Source organism: Notamacropus eugenii, chromosome 1 (genome assembly GCF_028372415.1).
Source record: "Notamacropus eugenii isolate mMacEug1 chromosome 1, mMacEug1.pri_v2, whole genome shotgun sequence".
NCBI lineage: Eukaryota > Metazoa > Chordata > Mammalia > Diprotodontia > Macropodidae > Notamacropus > Notamacropus eugenii.
Window position 1 is genome coordinate 333,234,657 of NC_092872.1, and position 21,163 is coordinate 333,255,819.

General features: G+C 36.1%; 1 protein-coding gene across 2 annotated transcripts in view; it reads left to right on the top strand.

Moving 5' to 3' along the window:
* WDHD1 (WD repeat and HMG-box DNA binding protein 1) overlaps nt 1-21,163 on the top strand; it is a 73,125-nt gene that overhangs the window by 45,943 nt on the left and 6,019 nt on the right. For both annotated transcript variants that reach the window (XM_072629801.1, XM_072629802.1), the window contains exons 17-23: nt 448-562; nt 1,253-1,384; nt 10,764-10,975; nt 11,066-11,181; nt 11,851-11,907; nt 12,734-12,771; nt 13,437-13,604. In XM_072629801.1, coding sequence (XP_072485902.1) covers nt 448-562; nt 1,253-1,384; nt 10,764-10,975; nt 11,066-11,181; nt 11,851-11,907; nt 12,734-12,771; nt 13,437-13,604 — 838 coding nt within the window. The remainder of the gene's footprint in view (nt 1-447; nt 563-1,252; nt 1,385-10,763; nt 10,976-11,065; nt 11,182-11,850; nt 11,908-12,733; nt 12,772-13,436; nt 13,605-21,163) is intronic.

A 21,163-nucleotide genomic window follows, 5' to 3' on the forward strand; every position in this document is an offset into this window, starting at 1 on the left:
AAACGTGCTAGATTATTGTCTAAGGAGGGCAAGGGGCTCTGCTGAGCAGAAGCCTGTGGTGTGATTGTTTCCAGGAAAGGGCAGGAAGGGGTGTGTCCAGAGAGGAGGCACCCTCTCAAATGAATAATGTCATGGGACTTAAAGAGGTCTATAAGTTCTAGGCTTTTTTTTTGAACCCCCAAGTGCCTGTAACAGTTTGTTTCAGCAAATGTTAAGAGATTTGATTTAACTTAGGAGCTTATTAGAAAGTTTAATTAAGAGGTTATAGGAAAAGTGACACAGATTTTCAGAATCGAAAAAATGTATCTTGTCTTTGCCTTACTGGAGGTGAAGCTAACAAGTTCATATGTAAAACAAAAATTAATAGTAAATAAATTTGATTTGTATTACAGAATCTGTTACTTATCAAATATTTGTTGACGTAATAGGCTTTTCCCTTGTCAACAGGTGTATTCCTTGTAAAGGATCGCGTTTTCCTCCTACTCTTCCACGCCCTGCTGTAGCTATATTATCCTTTCAGCTTCCTTATTGTCAGATTGCAACAGAAAAAGGACAAATGGAGGTATGTGACAATAAAGCACCAACACTGAAACTGAGAAATGTTTGTTAAGTACTAATAGTGAAACAAGTATGGATTTCAGAACATTAACTTAATACAGTGGAATCTCTGATACAGTTAATATGGAGCTGGAGTATAAGGTGATTCAGTCTTGGGTCCCTTCTAAGCAGTTTGATTTGCTGATGTATCAAACAAAAATACCTTATTATATTGATGTCTCAAGTATTAGAGAGGCCCAGGGCATGCATCACAGTGACAGTTTCATAGTGAAGGTCAAGCAAGGCTACTAAGCATTGATTTAGGGGTTCTTTTGTCTAGAGCACTGTATGGTGGCAGACTTTTAGGAAAAGATACAAACTTAAATAGGAGGTATGAACCCAGCCATCAGAAAATTTATAATCTAGTTGGAGAAATAAATTCACAATGAAGTAACTCGTGCAGAATTACATAGTACAGATGAAATACGTTATTGCTAAGGAGACAAAGAATAAACCGTTTATTTTTAGGACATTCCTTGATTTCTCTGTCCTGCACTTTGTTTCTCTGTTTTAAAGAACAGGTGACTAGAAGGGAGGTGTCAAGCACATATTAGAGATCAGTATCTGAAGACAGATAATTGATATATCTCTAGGAAGTAATGAAATAAATCACTAATTTACAATAAACAAATATTTCCTTTATTTTTCTCTTAAGGAACAATTTTGGCGTTCAGTTATCTTTCATAATCACCTTGATTACTTATCCGAAAATGGCTATGAATATGAAGAAAGCACTAAAAATCAGACAATAAAAGAACAACAAGAATTGTTAATGAAAATGTTTGCGGTGAGTAAAGCAAATCATTATGTGAAATTCTGAAATACTTTGATATCATAGATCTGTGAAGGTGAGGACTTTTCTCATCCGTGCAGATTGCAGCCCACCTGTGGTACCTCCCCAGTAGGACTCTTACCCGTGTCCACCCACAGATAATCTACAGGATATCTGTTCATTGTACTCAAGGCCTTTCTTTAGAATGAGTCTTTTCACTTTTTATGGGTCCTAATGAACAAATATTCATTAAGCATCTACTTTGTATCAAGCACTGGACCTACTAAAACAAAAATGAAATAGTTGCTTCCTTCAGGGGTATTACATTCATTTTGAGGACTGAGCAGTCACACGCAGAAGTCAGTAGAAGGCAATTTGAGGAAGAAGGAGAGCACTTGCAATTGGGATCAGGATAGGCAGTATGTCCCATGGGGAAAAGGACTCCAATCCTGTCCCAAGAAGGGGCAAGGGAGCTCTATAGCCCCTTCCTTGTGGGTGCAGTGATGGTGAAGGGAGGCGTTAATGAGGGAGTAGGAGACTTCTTTTTAGCTTTGGTCTTCACCATCTCAGGCTTAGTTTTAGTGAATGGCTTAGGTGTTGTTTTCCTGGATGTTTCCGTGTTACAGGACAAAACAGACTGTTTAATACACAAGTCGCTGTTGATAAAAAGATTTGCCCATTTGTATCTCTTGGTCATCCTTCAGATTCATGATGATTTTGTGATGTTTTATTCTTTTCTGTTATATAATGTCAGTAAGAGTAAAATACATATAAGAAATTAAAGTTTTTGAGCAGGAATTTTCTGTAATTTATATTTAATATAGAGGTGCAGATTAGCTCTGTCACATTGTTAAGTGAGTTTCTTTCCTTTTAATCAACAAGTATTAATTAGGCCCCTGTTCTTGGGCCAGATACTGTACTAGATTCTCATAATGTAGGAGCAAAAATGAAACAGTCTCTGTCTGGAAAGAGTTTACATTTCATCAGGGGAAACATGAGGAAAGACAAAGTAAATAAGAGGTAATGAGGAGGTGCATGAGCAGCTTTGAGGGAGCAGGAAAATCATCTTGTATAAAATGGTACTTGAGCTGAACTTTGGTGGAAGCCAGGAATACTAAGAGGCTGAGAGAAAGAAGGATGCTGTGAGTAGACCGTTCAGAAGAGGGGGAAGGCACATTATGAAATGTCATTTGTAAGTTATAATGAGGCTAGTTTGACTAGTCTGTGAGAATGTGAAGAGAAGTAATATGTAAAAAGCCTACAGAAGTAGGCTGGAATCAAGTTGTGAAAGGCTTTAAATGCCAAAAAAGTCAGTAGTATTTGTTTCTAGAAGTTATAGGTAGCCACTGGTATTTCTTGAACAAAGGTGTCATATGGTCAAAACTATGCTTTAACAATATCACCTATGGTTTAGAGACCCCATGGCAGGTGTCTTTGTTAGGAAACTGTTACAGTAGTCAAGATGAGAAGTGGTGAAGGAGCCAGGGTGTTACCTGGGTAAGTGTAGAGAAGGGGACACATGTTAGATAGTGTGGAGAAAGAATTGATGACTGGACAGCCGATTGGATATATGTATGAAGGAGAGTGAAGAGTTGAGGATGACTCTGAAGTTTGCAAACATGAATGACTGAAAGAATAGTTTTATAGAAATAGGAAGTTCAGAAGAGGGGTGGGTTTTGCTGGAAAGATAATGAGTTCCATGTGCCAAAAATGCTTCAGATGCAGCATTCAGTTTGAAATATTTATTAGGCAATTGCTAATGTGGGGCTGAAACACAGTAGAGAGACAAGGGCTGGATCTATAGGTCTGGGGGTTGTATCCATAGAGATAATTAAACCAGTGGAAGTTGATGAGATTACGTCTAGAGATTGTAGAGAGAGAAGAGCAGAAGACTCAGAGCAGAATCTTGAAGTATACCCAAGTTTAGGGTGGGAAATGATCGATGATCCAACAGAAGAGACTGAATAGTCGCAGCCAAACAGATAGGAAGAGAGCAAAGAAAGAGTAGTGTTATGAAAATCCAGAGAGTAGAGAGTGTGGTTGATCTAGAGCATCAAAGAAGGGTAAGGCTAGTTGCTTCTTTTCAATAGTTCATGTTCAAACAAAAGCTCATTCTGACTCTGCACTGACGTCTGGGTTCCAGAGGATTAGTGGGGTCTTAGTCCAGAAAATGGTTAACCCAATTCAAAGGACCCTGAGAAACCAAGGAATTTTTTTTTCTATTTCATTTGTTTTCAGTGTTCTACAATCACTTCCATATAACTTAGAATTTTTCCCCCCTCCTTCCTCCTTCCCTCCCTGAGATGGCATACAGTTTTATATAGGTTCTACACATACATTCCTATTAAATACGTTTTCACCTTAGTCATGTTGCATAGAATAATTAAAATGAATGGGAGAAATTATAAAACAAACCAAAACATAATACAAAAGAAAATGATCTGCTACATTCTGCGATCAAATTCCATAGTTCTTTTTCTGAATGTGGAAGGCATTTTGCCTTAAGAGACCATTGGGAATTTTTTAAGTCCTTGCATTGCAGTGAAGTTCTAAGTCTACCAGAAAAAAATCCTTTTACACTGTGTTTGTTGCTGTGTACAAGGTTCTCCTGGTTCTGTTTTTTTTGCTCAGCATCAGTTAACCAAGGAATTTTTTAAGCTGCACTCCTTAGGTTTTGAAGACCCTGTATTGAACCAAATTCCTAAGTCCACCCCCAAATAGATTCTAGAACTGATCTGGACACATCTCTTTGCCAAACTACATTTTTGGGAGAGTCCTGTCGGAATTCACTGGGTTATTCACCCTGGGCATTTTATCACTGTAGGATTTCTCCTACTTATTACGGACATAAGGAGGAACTTCTGAAAGCTGTTTCTGGCCTAAAGTACTCTTTCTTTCTTTTTCTTTTTTCTCTTCCTTCCTTCCTTTCTTCATTCCTTCTTTTCTTTCTTTCTTTCTTCCTTCCTTTCTTTCTTTCTTTCTTTCTTTCTTTCTTTCTTTCTTTCTTTCTTTCTTTCTTTCTTTCTTTCTTTCTTCCTTTCTTCCTTTTTTCCTTCCTTTCTTTCTTTATTCCTTTCTTCCTTTCCTTCTTTCTTCCTTTCTTCCTTCCTTCCTTCCTTCCTTCCTTCCTTCCTTCCTTCCTTCCTTCCTTCCTTCCTTTCTTCCTTCCTTCCTTTCTTTCCTTGCCTCCTTCCTTCTTTCTTCCTTCGCATCTCCTACCAACTATGCTTCTGGCTAATTTCCAGGCAACCTCTCTTTGATAGGATAACAGAAAAGCTGGCAGGACAAAAAAAATGATTTATATATCTGTTAGAGTGCTAAAATTTAAAATATGTAACTGCTTAGTTCTGTGTAATCATTAGGTATAGTATGTATAGGTCAACTATACTTAATTTTTTCCATACCTTTTCTTAAATAAACTAACTATTCAGAGGCCATGAATATCAGTAGGTTTTGATAAATGAAGTGGAGAACATTTTCAATTGTCATCTTAAAGAACTGCATCCTTTTGCTTAGTGAAACCTAAACTAATTATGTATAACTCAATACTCTGTTAAATTGCTTGTGTAGCTGAGTTAAGAGAGACATCACCAAAAGGTCATGCACCAAGTGATGTATTTTTTATCCTTATGAGAACTCTCCTTATACATAGAGGGGATGTATTGGTGGGGAGAGGATCCACACTAGTTAAATCACAAATATTTTGGAAATATTTGAAGAGGGAATGTTGTGAGTATCAAATGAGATAACATGAATAGTGCTTTGCAACCTTAAAATACTCTTCTAAATGCTAGCTATTATTATGTCATCTATAATTAAAGTGATCTGTTTCTGCTCACCTGCTCTACTTCTCTTTCCCCACCCCACCCTGATCACTGTATTTTTTATCCTAATGTTAGCTTTTGTTTTGCTTGTGTTTAATCACCCCCTCCCTGATCCTTCCCCCTCTTGAAACACTCCTCTCCCTCTGTCCACCTATTTTCCTATTGAATTCAATGTAGTTCTATATCAAACTCTTTGTGTTCAACATTCCTTTGTACATTTTAGATGAAAGTGAGGTTCTGTATTTCCATGTTTGTGTATTTTTCATCTAGAACACCCAAATTAAGTAAAATAATAGGTTCCCTCCCCTTTACTTTCTTTCTTCCTTAGTATATTTCCTTTTTCCTTCCTTTTCTTTATTCTCCTAAGACTATGAACATAAAATAAACCACCTCTAGGTTCATTTTTTTCTTCTTCCCCTTTTAAAATGTGTGTGTTATTGTTGCATACTTCCCTTCCAATTGGTCGAACAAAGTCACCTCTCTCGTGTTCTCATTTTTAAAAAAATTATTTTAAACTTAACACTTAATAAAGAGGGTCTTTCCATATGTGTAACAAAATAGAAAAAGTGTTGTACATGAAATTGTGGGTTTCTGTTATGTACAATTCTCTTTAAAAACTAAGATAATAAATTCAACATGTGCCATTCAAAATTATCTTGTCTGTGTTTCTTTCTGGGCTTTATTCTGTTCTCTAGTGTGTATTTTTGGAAAAGATGTCTTTTCTTTTTTAAAAAAGCACTCTGTCTATAATTTCATCCTTCTCATCTCTTTAAAAAAAAGAAAAAGAAAAAAATGAAAAACAAAGCCTATGTGTCATATTATGCATAGTCAAACAAAATGAATATTTCAGTAGCTGTTCTGAAAAGGTATGGCTTATTTTGCATCTTTAGTCAATCATCTTTGTCAAGAGGAGGAGGAGGGTAACTTGTTTCATCATCATTTTGCTGGGATTCTGTTAGATCATTGCATTGATCCAAGTTCTTAAGCACTTAAAAGTTTTTATTTTTATTGTATAAACTTTTCTCTTGTGTGTTTTTTTCATTATACTCCATAACAGATCATTCGAACCTTCCCAGATTTGTCTGAAACTGTGCCTTTCATGATTTCTTACGTAACAATAATATCACATTGTATTGAGATAACCATTTTGATACCATATTCCAATTTATTTAGTCATTCCCTCTTTGTTACTAGGTCTTTGTCACAACAAAAAGAACTACTCTAAATATTTTTGTACACATAGGTCTTGTTTCTTCTCTTTGATTTCTTTGTGACTTAGGCCTACTTGTGTTAAAAGGTATGCATAGTTAAATGACTTCTGGTCATGGCTCTCAGTTAATATTCAGAGTGGCTGGATCATTTTACAGCATTACCAATAACTTTTACTATGCCTGTTTTCCTTCAGCCGCTCCAATATATGTCATTTTGCTTTTTTTGTCATCTTTGCCAGTCTCATAAATGTGAGGGAGAACCTCAAGTTCTTTTTCATTTGCATTTGTCAGTGATTTGGAGCATCTTTTCTATATTTATTGATATTTTGAATTTCTTCCTTAGAGAGCTGCCTATTCATATTCTTCGATTATTTTTGGGAGAATGGTTCTTTTAAAAATAAATTTGAGTCTATTCACAATATTTTTGGATATGAGCCCCTTCTCAGAGAAACTTACAATAAAAATTTTCCCCTTGCTGTTTCATTTCTAATTGTACCTGTATTAGCTATGTGGTTTTTTTTTTCCAAAAACTTTTTTATTTTATGTACTCAAAAATATTTATCTCTCTGATCCTCTCAGTCACTTGTTTGGTCATGAATTCTTCTGTCTCTAGATCTAAAAGTTAGTCTTTTCCTTATTCTTCTACTTCTTTCTGATTATTCTGATCTGTTTTATTTGTATGAAAAGTGTTTTGTAATTGTGTTCCTGGGTTTGTCTTGGTAGGTAGACTCCCAAGTATTTTATATTGTCTGTAGTTATTTTAAATGAAATTTCTCTTTCTATCTCATTCTGTTGGATTTTGTTGGTAATATATAGAAATGCTAATAATTTATGTGGGCTTGTTTAATTTCTTTTCCTAAGATAGGATTATTTAAGTATTCTTTTTCTACTTCTGTTGTATCTTTCTTTCTGCTTACATTTGTGTCTCCAACACTTAACAGTGTGGCTAGCATGCAGCAGATGCATAATAAATCCTTTTTGACTCATTGCTGACTCTCAAGAACACCTAGAAAAGGTGAAGTGGGTGGGGAAATACAGTGTGTTAGAAATGCCTTCTGAGAATGCAGAAGGAAAGTCCCTATCCTCAAGAAATCTATGTGAAGGGAACATGTAAAAGGAAGCTGAAGATGGTGGGGATTGGGTGAGGAAGGTGAAGGTACTCAGTGTCAGAGCATTGGTAGAGCAAGTCTAGAATTCAGCTTGGAGAAGAATGAGACATAACTAACTGGCCACTTTCAAATGGGGTTTCTGAAGAAACCATCAGAGAGAGGGATAGGCAGCAGGAATGGGAAATACTTCCAGCGTGGGAATTCCAGGGTTGAAGGGAACTTTCAAGATAAAGAGCTTTCTGAGCACCAGAGATGAGTCAAGTCCTAGATGCTGTTGTACACATTATATATTTTCCATATTAGATAGGAGACTTGATGGCTATGTTAGGGCAGAGAGATATGGGAGCTTTATGATTCACCATCCACCATTATGTGTTCATTCACGTCAGAGAAGACAGTACTATGCCTGGCATTGGAGAGCCAAGTTTATAAACTTTTAAATAGATGGCCACCATAGGCCTGCCCAAACAGGACTGGTCAAGGTTGAAATTGGCCATTCTTGTCCCTGATGGATATTCACAGCTAGACAGTACCTGGAGGACAAGCCAGATGGTGGTGCTGCAGTAGAATGAGTCTAAGAAGACTTAGAAAGGCAGTTGAGGCTGCTTTTAAGCATAGCTATGTCAGGAAAGAAGGATTAGTTTTGTTCTTCTTGGTTGCCTAAGGCTGGTTGTTTGGTTGGTCATTCTTTGTTCTTGAAGAGGACCAAAATAGCATCAATATGTTGGAGTCAAGGTATTGTGTGTCAGACTGTGGCTTATCAGACCAATAAGAGCTCAGAAGGCTTTAACCAGTGGTTGGGAACAAATAGTCCACATGAACATTTGGAGTGGAGATGTCTCTCAGTTTTCTGAGGTTCTGCAATTCTTCAGTCATAAAGCTTAGCTCCTTCTTTGATGTGGGCATACCATACTGGACGGGGCAGCTAGGTGGTGCAGTGGATGGAGCACCAGTGCAGGAATCAGGAGGACCTGAGTTCAAATCTCACCTCAGACACTTGACACTTACTAGCTGTATGACGTTGGGCAAGTCACTTAATCCCAACTGCCTCACCCTGAGTCATCTCCAGTCATCCTGATGAATATATCTGGTCACTGGATGCAGATGACTCTGGAGGAGAAGTGAGGCTGGTGACCTGCACAGCCCTCCATCACTCCAAATAAAGTCAAGTGCAAGTCATGTCATCATTTCTCTGATGCTATGGTCTTCTTCGGCAACGAAGGATGAGCACACTATTATATGTGGACAATTTATATTTTTGTAAATATTCATCCATTTTGTGTAGTTTGTAGGATTCATTTTTATATAATTGGACAAAGTAGATCATAATAATTGCTTTAGTTTCATCTTCATTGGTAGTGCATTCACCCTTTTCATTTTAGTGATTTGATTTTCTTTTTTAAAATCAAATTAACTAATAGTTGTATCTATTTTATTGGTTTTTTTTTTCATAAAATCAGGTCCTAGTTTTACTTATTAGTTCAATGATTTTTTTTTTTTTGCTCTTTATTTTAGTTTATTTATCTCTCCTTTGATTTTTTTGAGGATTTCCATTTTGGTGTTTAATTGGGGATTTTTAATTTGTTGTTTTCCTAGGTTTTTTAATTGCATACCCAATTCATTGATCTGCTCTTTCTCTATTTTATTAATGTATGTGTTTAGAGATATAAAATTTCCCCTACTCCGGCTGCATCTCACAAATTTTGACATGTTGTATCGTTTTTATTCTGTGATTTCTTCTTTGACCCGCTCATTCTTTAGGAATGGGTCATTTAGTTTCCAGTTAATTTTTAATGTATTTTTATTGCATTATGATGTGAAAAGGGTGCGTTTAATATTTCTGATGCTTGGTTGTGAGATTTTTAATGCCCTAATACATGGTCATTTTTTTTTAAGGTGTCACGTACACACACCATTTATTCCTATTTATCCTCTTTTTTTATTTTGTCTCTCCTCAAAAGTCTGTTTTGTTTCTGACCATTGCCTCCTCCCTTAATCTGCCCTCCCGTCTATCACCACCACTACCCCTTTCTCTTATCACCAATTAAACTCCTAAAGAGAAATCCTCAAAATCAAAGGTGGGAGTGGGTGTGTATCCAATTCATGTTTTTTTTCCCTTTGAGGCTTTGCTTGAACTGTTTTGACATCATTGTCTTCTGAGTTTAGGTCTTGATCTTCCCTATCACTATAGTAGATTTTTGTGGTCAGGTTCTTTTTGTTGTTGTTGTTTGCTTATTTTCACCTACTATTTTTTGACTATTACTTTTATGTTAAATTTTGAACTCTGCTTCCAGGGTGGAGTGGGCACTTGTCCCAAGCCTCAGGTTTTTTGTGCTGCTGTTTTCTGAGCCTGTTCTGGGGGTATTTCAGTTTTCAGTGCTTCCAGGGAGAGGTGTGATCACTGCTCTCTTGGCCTGTACTCTGGTCTTTATCCAGGAAGGAACCTTGATCCCCTGCAGCCACAAATGCTTATGCTCTTCTTGGCCCTGAAACTGTGACTCAGTCCCTTCTCTTCTGTGGCCAAAAGTGCTAATGTTCCTCTCTGCCTTAGAACTCTGACCATGGCCCCTACTGTCCTGAAGCCTCAGGCCCTAGTGCTCCTCTCTGCCTTGGAACTGTTACTAGGGACTCTGTTCCTCTGTATCCATAAGCACTAGTCCTCCTTTTCACTTGGAACAGTGGTCTGTAACTGCATATGAGCAATGCAACAGGATTCTGCACCCAGTGCCAGTAAAGGGCTCCTGTAATCTCTTTCTAAAATTGTCTGAGGCCCTTACTTGCTCTGCACTGAGTGCTTCTGAAGCTGTTGCTGCTGTTGTCACAGCTGCCTCCAAGGCTTTCTGCTGGTATCACTAACTTCATACATTCTGGGCTGCTCAAGGCCAGCCCCCACCCTGGTGTCACATACCTCTCCTGCCAACCTCTTAAGTAGTCTTGGGATGTAAAAATGTCTTGCATCAACCTTTTGTTGGCTCTACCACTCCATATTTCAGTTTGAAACATTATTTTAAAGTTGTTTGGAGGGCATGTTGGGAGAATTTAACTGAGTTGCCTCTGTTCTGCCATCTTGGCTCTACCTTTATATCAGGGTTTTTTACTTTCCTTAAAACTATCGATTCCTCCTAGATGTCCTTTTTGTAAAATTTATTTATTTATTTTTGGTATGTTCATGTTTCATTATTTTTAGAAACTTCACTTTCATTGTCTGATCAAAGACTAAGATGTCTTTGTTTTTTTCTCTTTGGTTCAGCTTTCTTGTAAACTGGATCGAGAGTTTCGTTGTGTGGAACTTGCTGAACTAATGACTCAAAATGCTGTGAATTTAGCCATTAAGTATGCTTCTCGCTCAAGGAGATTAATATTAGCCCAAAGGCTTAGTGAGTTGGCTGTAGAGAAGGCAACAGAGTTGGCAGCATCCTTAAATGAGGAAGAGGCAGATTTCAGAAATAAGCTGAATAATAGGTAAAACTAAATTTTTCATGATTTTGTTCATTTTTTCTGAATGTTATATTGATGTTTTTAATGAATACTGTTATCCCCTTTTGATTACAGTAGCACTAGAGAATGGAGCCAACCTAGGGTTGTGAATCATAAAGTTGAAGAAAATAATTCTGAGGACAGTGAAGAAGCTGATGAAGTAGAAGAAAAAACAGATCTACATAAGAATAGTAAGATACATTTGGGGACAGTAAGACATACTTTCCTCTCTTGACATTCATGTTGCATGTTATGAGGAAGTTATATTCTGTACAATGCAATAAGAATTTTTTGGCAGTAGAAAAGCAGAAAGAAAAAAGATAAGGCTATATTTTGAGTAGGGTGAAGGCATAATAATAATTTTCCATGATAGTTAATTTCCATATACTTTCGCTTTCTTCTGATAAGTCTAGTGAGTTGTAGCTTCTGGGTATCAGGTTAAAGAAATGTTGCATTTGAAAAGGACACCTTCTCTCTCTGTTTTTGGTTCATTTACTAAGGCATTATGCCTACCTGCCTTTCCACAGAAGAAGGAAAAGTGAGGACCAGAAGATCTCAAATGCCCTATCTCAGCTAAAAGGCTTATTATGATCCAATGACTTACGTCATTAGTCTGCCTTAACGGAACTTGTGATCTCCTGGAGGAAACAACACAAATATATAATAAAATAACTCTAGTGAGCAATAGAATATGATAAAACTTTAAAAAAAGTAGGTCATGCTATCCTGATTCTGGGGAAGGAAAGCTAATTTCTGAGATGAGGGAAGAGGATCAGCTCTTTATTAAATACTTTTGTTGGTAGTGGAGCTTAATGCTAGAATTTAAGCAATAATACTCTTTAATTTTAATTGCTTCATAGGACAGAATCCATTTTGTAAAAATGGAAACTCAGTTGATGGACCAGCTATCAAATCCGGTAAGAAACAATTTAAAGTTTTTCCTGAGGCAGAAGGGGTAGAAGGAGAGAATGTATGGAACTTCATTCTAGTGTAAATCTGGACTAAGTACTCATGCCCTGCCTTCTTCTATTTTTGAGACTAGGACTTGCTCCCTGCTGCCCTTAGGATCCTACTCACCATTTTTTATTTTACTTGCTCTCCTTTGTCCCAGATCACTTTGAAAAAAGATTTGCAGCTTCTTCCTATTCTAGTGCCTCTGAAATAAGCATGCAGCCCTTCATTGTTTTTTCCCTTCTATTATCCACAAGGAATCACAGGAGTTAAAATAAGAAATAAAAGGGGAAATTTACAAGCCTTAAATCTAACCCTGTGGTCTTAATGAAAATGTAAATGTGTCTTGGTCTTGTCTTTCTTAACATCTCTCTCCTTCCTTGACCTATTCTTCTACAACTTCTAGCTCTCTCATTATACCTAGAGTTAATGCCTGTCAATTTCTGTTTGATAAGGAAGCCAAAGAGAGATTCTTCCTTGTTTTTTTCTTTTAAATATGAAATAGTCCTTTGAGTCTGCAGAGGTGTAAGTAAGATTCATTTGTTATCTGAAGAAATTCCAAATGGTCAGTCTCTTTAGGCAAGAAAGCTAAAGATATTCTTCCCATAGTCTCTCTTTAGAAAATTTTGCTTCTCCTCTGTAAAATTATCTTAGACTTACCATAAACCTTTTGTTAAAATCATAACTTTGTGCATTCTTTGAAAATAAAAGAAATATACATATGTTTATAATTTTAGATAAAATTGTAAGTAAGATATTTAATTGAGTTTCTCTTTATTATAAATGTTACAGTCACATCTAGCAACCAAGGACGAGTGAATCCCTTTAAGGTAAGAATTTTTCAAGTGATATATTTTCTGTAATTTAATGGGAGAAATGTCCCGATGTGCTCAAAATTAAAGAACTGTTTGAGGGTCATTAAAAACTGATTGTAGTATGTCATCTCACTTTTAAACAGGATTATTTGGAACCTAAAAGCCAAACTAGTTCTGGTTTTTTTGTAAGTAATATAAACAAAAGAAAATTCTTTTGAAAGTACTTTTGAGACAGTCAGGTATTGCAAATTTGGCAGGATTTTGTTTTATTTATATTATATATCAAAAGTCAGAAATAGCTTGGCATTTAGGTTCTTAAGGGTCCTTTTTAAAAGTGATATGACATACTGCAGTCGCTTTTTAATGATTAAATGGTTGTAAGAAGAAGAGAAAAAAATTAGTTTTCTTTGGCAGGAATTTTTTAAGATTTGCTAAGCTTTGGCATAGTCAATAGTAACAATTTTTAGTAGCCCTAAGTATTGCTTCATATGTAGTGATTTGGCCAGTTGGCCAAGTATTTACTTTTGAAGTGGATGCATTTTTGAGTTTAGGCTTTGCCAACTATATTCATCAATTTTATTTCTAAAGATAGGATTTGCTAAAAAATTTTCATTGAAATTTGAAAGGAAAGAGGTTTGTTTGGTTTTTTGTGTGAAATTTTAACAATGTATCTTATTTAGGTATCAGCCAGTTCAAAAGAATCAACTATTTCAGTAAATTCAACATCAAGTAATATTTTAGATAATATGAAGAAATTATCCAAGAAATCTACTGTGTCTAATCGAACTGCAAATAAGGAAAAATCCCTGGTTTTAAAGCCTCTGATACCCAAACCAAAGTCTAAGCAGGTATTATTTCCATTGCCACTTATTATTTGTGAATAGCAACATCTTATCTTTTGGTCTTTCTTTAAGTGATACCAGCACCCTCCACTGACAAACAACTCCAATATTTTATCATGATGTGAAGAAAATCCTGGACTTTTGAAGTCTATATGATTACAGTGCATACCCTGGCAGATTTAACCAAACTGGAAGGTTTCTTTTTAACTATGGGCTTAGCAATGGATTATCTTTTTTCCAATGACTAGTCAGAGGGGCTCATCACCAAGAAGTTCACCACGTCATAAAAATTACACATTTAAGATCTAAAAGGGTTGTGATCTTCAGTGAATGAAGATATTCATAGACCTTGTAGGTCATTTTTAGGGGTCTTTTTGTTTTATGGCTTATGATGATGTACCCAAAGGCAGTAAGAAATATATTTTCATAGGACACTTTCTCATCTAATTGTGTCACACTCATAAGTAAAAAGACCACCACGAAGATGATAATAATATCTGTTGAAGAAAATGGAAGAAATAGAGAAATTCTATGAAGAATTTGATAATAAACTCCAACCTAAGTCAACAAATACTTGATATTTGGTGACTTAAATAAGGTGGATGGCAAAAAATATATTGGATAATAAGGCTCAGGTTTGAGAAACTAGTGGTGAAAGGTTTCTGGATTATTGTTAAGCTTCATGCTCGTATATCATACATGTTTTCAGAAGTCGCTAGATGTTGCAAGCATTGAAAAACAACTCAAAAAAATAAAATTGGTTGTATTTTTAACATATAGGTAACTTACTAGTTGCTGTTCTAGAAACCATATCAGAATCAGCTGGCTCAGTATAATTAAATCATCAACTTGTCAAAATAAAGGTCAAAATCAACATCAAATAAAATAAAATGGATAAAGAGATTTCATACAATTTCAGCCATTATATATAAAATTTAACACCCTAGTAGCAAAACTACCCTGCATGTCTGTCTCTGCAGTGCATTTTTTTTTCTTCTATGTATTTTTCAATTGATATTATTATTTTTTGTTTCACTTTCATTACCACCTCCTTTCTTCTACTGTTCTTCCATCTCTCTTAAATTTGACTCAGTTCTCTGTATATTTTAGAAATGAGGCCTTTATCACAGGCACTGGTTGTAAAAATTCTTTACCAGTTCTCTGCTTCCCTTCTAATCTTGATTGCATTGGCTTTGTATTCTTCAATCTCTCACATAGAAGCCCTCTCATAACCAGTAAGTCAACAAGTAAAACAAGTTGTCAGATTGTCTGTGTCTGTTAATTTATGTTTGCACCTCCAAGAGGTGGGAACAATACTTCATCATCAGCCTTCTGAAGTCCTGATTGGTCACTATATTGATTCAGAGCTCCAGAGTCTCTCAGAGTTGTTTTCCTTTATGTTTTCATAGTCTTTGTGTAAATTGTTCTGGTTTTGCCAACTTCACTCTTCATCACTTCATATAAGAGTTCCCAGGCTTTTCTTAAGCTGTTATATTTGTCATTTCTTACTGGCTACTAGTATTCATTATATTCAGATAACGTTTTGATGAGCAGCTACTTTATTTCCACTTCTTTGCTACAATAAAAAATCCTGATATAAACATTTTATACATATGGATCTTATCCCTCTTCTTTGATTTCTTTGTGGTGCTGAATCCAAATTGTTTTCCAGAATATTTGGAACAATTCAGAACACTACTGATGGTGTAGCAGTGTTCACAGTTTGTTAAATAAGTTATAATTAACATATAACTTATTTAACAAACTAGAGAATCTTCTTTTCCCATAAACATTTGGTCATCTCTCTTTACCTCTCCCTCTCTTCCCCCATTCTTGTTCTCTCAGGAAAAATAAACAACAGGGTTATTTACTGTACAGTTTATTAACAAAAACAACAAGACGTGATTATTTACAATATATTGGCTATGAGAAAACTCATAGGCAGTGTCATCTAACCTTTGCTGCTACTACAGACTTTTCAGTTCTGGAAACTCTGTTGCCTGAATCAGTTCTTTCATGATAGCAGCTAAATTCTATTTATTATGTTTCTTCAGAAGATAGATATTAAGTTCAGTTTCTCAGGGAAAAAGTTCTCCTAGATCTTTTCTCTCTTAAACTCCAGAATGACATTTAAACTCTCAGCCTCTTAAGATTCTTATTCCTTCTTTAAAAGACAGTAACACTATTCATGGTCACTGTGGGAAAACACATTGTAAATGGGTGTTACATATTCCTCATGTTTAAAATTTTTTTAGTTGCCTGAAAAAGCATTTGTAGTATATCCGGTCAACTTTCATAGGATATGCGATAAATTTATCATAAATGCAAAGCATCCTTTCACAGGCTAAGTGCCTAAAACATATATATAGAACATGAGACAATTACACATTTCAGCAATACATGCAAAGGAAAGTAACAACAGTGTAATACTAACAATAATAATGGTTAAATGTAACACTTGATTGATGGTTTAGCTTCACCACCAGTGTTCTTGAACTCTGTGGCTTGTCTTTTTCCTAGAGACTCTATAGTTGAAGTTCTAGACAGGAAAGGTACTGCTTCTGGGTTTGGCCCTCTTCCCTTTTCTGACTCAGGTCCTCCTTAGTCCAACGCAAAATTAAAGAATTTCTGCATACTCTGTCTGCTTTACACAAGGCAGCCCCCTCTGTAGGTTCTCTCTGGTCTGTTTGTTAAGAAAGCTGGGCTTTAACTTCCTGAGTTTCTGTTTAAGTTTTGGAGCTTCTTTTGAATTAAGGTGATGGTTTCAGGTTCTGTCTCTGTAGCTATAATATGAATATCTTCTATGCCTTTCATCCTCACTTCATGTTTTCTTCTCTAGTTGTTATACCTCACATTCACCCTTTTACGTCTGGTTATCAAGTCTTTGTTTAATTTCTTTAAATTTCTTCAATATTTTTTGAATGCCACAAGTGTCCAGTAAAGCTCTATCATGTTGCTTCAGTCCTTAGTAACCATTCAGTCTTCATGCTGTTGTTTGTTTCTTGATACTGATTCTGTGGAAATCAGTTTCCTTTGAACCAAGGGATAATTCTCCTCTTAAGTATACTTGACATTTTTATGGCCATCTCATTCACATTTATAGTGGAGAATAGCCATAGGACTTTTTCCCCCAGTGCATCAGATGTGCCTTTGGTAGCTGGGTGGTACAGTGGATTGAGCCCTGGATCTGGATCAGAAAGACCTGAGTTCATAGACTCAGACACTGTAGGTGCTTTGTGACTTTGGGCTTCATCTCTGCTGTCTCAGTTTCCTCATCTATGAAATATCTATCTCCCATGTTGGTGGTGAGGATAAAATGATATATTTACAAAGCTCTTTGAAAACCTTTAAGTGTTATATAAATGGTGGCTTTTATTTTGGATGCCTTGAATTGAGGGATGAATGGTTTTTGTGTAGTACACTCTAATTTATTTCCCTGCTTCAAGTGTCTCTCCACACCAATCTATGTTCCACACAGCTGCCAGTGATTTTCCTAATGTGTAGGTCACATAATGGCCAGCTGAGTCATCCTTCTGCTCAGTAAATTTCACAGACTCTCTATTACTTCCAGGATCAGATATCAACTCTTTTTGGTGTTTTAAACATTTGAGAAAGCTGTAAAGGTAGCAGGGGGTCAGGTTTTCAAAGATTACTTCCTCCACTCCCCATGTCCTCTTTGATCCAGCCTCCCTGGCCTAATTGCTGGTTCTGAACTTAGTACTCCATCTCTCAACTCTGCACTTTTGTACTGACTACCCATCTTGCTTGGAGTGTTCTCCCTCCACACCTCCCTTTTGTGGCTTCCTTCAAGACTCAGCATAGATACTGCATTCTGTGGGAGGCCTCCCCCTGTCCCCTACAGTGTTTGTTCTTTTCTCCTGAGAAGATCCTGTTTTCACTTTTTATAGATCTTGTCTGTACGTGGTTATCTGCATATTGTGCCTCCCTTTAGAATGTGAGCTACTTGTGAGCAATGACTTTTTTGCTTGTCTTCTTATCCTCAGTGCTTAGCGCAGTGCCAGACATGTAATAAGTGCTTGATAAATGCTTGTTGATTGACTGATGCTGTATCAAGTTGTTGTAATCTTACTGATGATGAAGTTGTGCTTACTCTTTTCAGGGTCCTAGGGACTGATTCTGACATGGCTTCTTCTCATGCCTTTATTACTCATATCATCATCAAGGACATTGTTATAATAGGAGAAGATTCTCCTTTGTAATGCATGTAATGCACTGGTGTTGATTTTGTATTAGACTGTATGATCTTGCCTTGGGCTTTCATTTTTACAAATAGGTTGATGCTCTCTGTGCTTCTTTCTATATGTTCTCTATAAAATTTCATCTTCAAATCTTCATTATTAGTGTAATTCTCTTGATATGCTTCTTTAGCCCACACTTGAAAAGATATTTTAGAGCTACTCTAAGGTGATTTTTCTAGAACTGTGCTACTCAGTACAGTCTCAGTCCATTGTGTCACTATTTTTTACCTTTTTCTGTTAACTGCTTACAAGTCAAATGTTTATTCTCTGAATAGCAATTGCTAGATGTTCCTTTGGCCCAGGCCATCCTTGTAGCTCTCTGCACACTTAGGTCATCCAAATTGTTTGCTCTCTTAGGTTTTCTCACTCTTTTTTCTACCAGTCTTACCAGTAGTCTCACATCTCTTAGTACACATTGGTATGGTGATTCACCTTTGTGCTGAATAGTACTGCTGAACCTAGCAGAATGCCACCTCATCACTCAAACTAGTCCAGTAGTGTCTCTCTGGCTTTTTCTAAAATTCTTGATCTGGTTTCAGATGTTTCTGCTCTCCAAGAACTCACAGTGAATGAGATACTTCTAGACATTGCAATAAATGTGGGATCAGAAACTCTACTGATAATAAAGGCTAAGGGAACTAAGATGAGCCTTGGAAAGAACTGAATGTTTCTACTTAATAAAGTCACTTTTATACTAACAGGCACTCTTAGAAATAAGTGACAGAACATCAGGAATTTTTGTTTGTTTGACAGCAGAATGATGCTTTATACTATTGTCAGGTCTATCTGCTTTCAAGAAGTCTCAGTGGTTTGTGCCCTGAGGACCAGCTGGAATGCAAGTACCAGTGTACAGTAGTATTCCAGAACAAAAAGAAAATTACTGCCCTGACGCAGAAAATTCTAGAGCACCTCATGACTCTTGCCACTGATAAAAAGAGCACCTGATGGAGCTTTAAAATAGTTAAAATGAGCCGACACAAAGGACATCATTTGGTAGCATATGCAAATTATATATGCATAGTCTACCACCGCCCTGCCAAGCAGAAAGAAGTGGAACCACAAGGAGTTACTGCATTTAACTTGTCTTCTGACATGTTTAGTAGTGTCTGTGTGTATGTAGCCGTGTAAATTGTTCTCTTGCTTAAATATTTTTTGGAATTCCTCACATTTGTCACTTCTTTTTCCTCTTCCCCACTTCCCTCCCTTCCTCTTTCCCTCTTGCTCTTTTCTCTGCATCTTTGCAAAACTAATTAATACATTGGCCAAATTTTGCATTTTTCTATACTCAGTCTCGAAGCTCTGCAAAGAAGGTAGTGATATTATAATTCCTCATGTAATATAGTAGCTTTTCTTATGTCATTCTAAATTGCTTTGCAGAACAACTGGACTAATTGACCGTTCCACTAAGTTTATTAGTGGACCTGACTTGCTATAGATTCTCCAGCATTAACTTTTTTTGTCTTTTACAGTTTGATAGAAATGATGGGAAAATTTTAGTTTTTATTCTTCTTCTTAGTGATTTGGAAAATTCTTTCATATTTTAAAAAATTTGAAGTTTTTAAAAAATTTTTTACTGATATCTTTTGTTTTTACATCACTTTTCTTTACAAAAACAATCTATCCCACCACCATCCAAAGAAGTATCCTTTATAGAAAAGAGTTCATATTTATATATATATATATGTGTGTGTATGTGTGTGTGTACATACACACATGTATATGTATATATGTACATATTTGTGCTTATAAATTATAATGGATGAGAGACATTAACCACCACTTGAACTGAATCCAGCAATGCCCATCAGTTAGTCAATAATATTATTAAGCGCTTACTTTATACCATACACTGTGCTAAGTATTGAGGAAACAAAGGTAGGCAAAAACAGCCTTTGTCCTCAAGGGACTTACATTGTAATGAAAGAGTGAAGATATAAACAGCAGGGTAAATATAAGTTTTATAGAGTAGGGAGAAAGTAATCCCAGAGGAGAAAGCATTAGCTACTTGGCTGGGGCAGGGGGGGTGAGGGATGGGGTGCACACTATCCCACCCCAGGCATTCTGCTAAAGCTGGGATTTAAATTGAGTCCTTTTTTCTATCTTTTAATTTTTTCAATTAACTTTTTTTTCCTTTCCCTTCTTTATTTGGCTAGTCACACTCTCCCCTACCCCTCCAAAATTGGAGGGATAAAAAGAAAAATAACTCCAGTAACAAGTGTCCATGGTCAAGAAAAACAAACTCCCAAGTTGGGCATGCCCCAAAACGTATGTCTAAATTGATGTATCTTGAGTCCAGCACTTCTCTGTCCTTTGGTCCTCTTTGAGAACGAGGGACAACAACTAACCTATCTTGAGTCCAGCACTTCTCTGTCAGAAAATGGGTTGTATTCTTCATTTTTGGTCTTCTGGAAATATAGTTTGTCTTTTAACAGAAATCTTAAATCTTTCAAGGTCGATTATCTCTACAATGTTAATGTTATTGATGTTCTCCTGGTTCTGCTCACTTTACTCTGCATCAATTCATATAAGTTTTCCCAGTTTTCTCTGAAACTGTCCCTTTGTGATTTGTTATGTTATAGTAATATTCCATTATATTCATAATTATAGTCCCTGCGTCTCCAAAGAAGGGAGGATGGTACATTTTCAGACCTCTTCTTTGGGATCAAGTTTGATCATCATAATTAGACAATGATAAATTTTTGTTTTGTTATAGTATTCTTGTTATAGTATTTTTGTTATAGTATTCTTTCTGTTTAAATTGCTGTAGTCCTTGTGTATGTTGTTTTCCTGGTTCTGCTTATTTTATTCTGTATTAATTTGTATAAAACTTCCCATGCTTCCCTGTATTTTCCACATTCTTCCTTTTTTATGGAAAAATATTCTATTATATTTATGTACTGCCATTCATTTGGCCATTTCCCAGGTGATAAACATCTAATTTGTTTCTAATTATTTTCTAAAATGTTTGTACTAATGTATCATTAACAACCCCTCCAATTTTTACTATTCCCATATTTTTTCATCCTTATCAGTTTGCTGGGTGTGAAGTAAAACAGTGTTTGAATTTGCATTATTTTTATTAGTGATTCACAGCATTTTTTCATATTTATTGATAGCTTGCATTTCTTTTGAAAAAATGTTCGTATTCTTTGAACATTTTTATGGGAGCATGAACCTCAGTCATATATTTCTGTCAACTCCAAATACGTGTGTATATGTGTGTGAAATCAGACTTTTATTATGTTTTTGATGTAGATTCCTACCCCGTCTCTTCCCTCCTGACAACTACTCTTTTTTAATCCAACT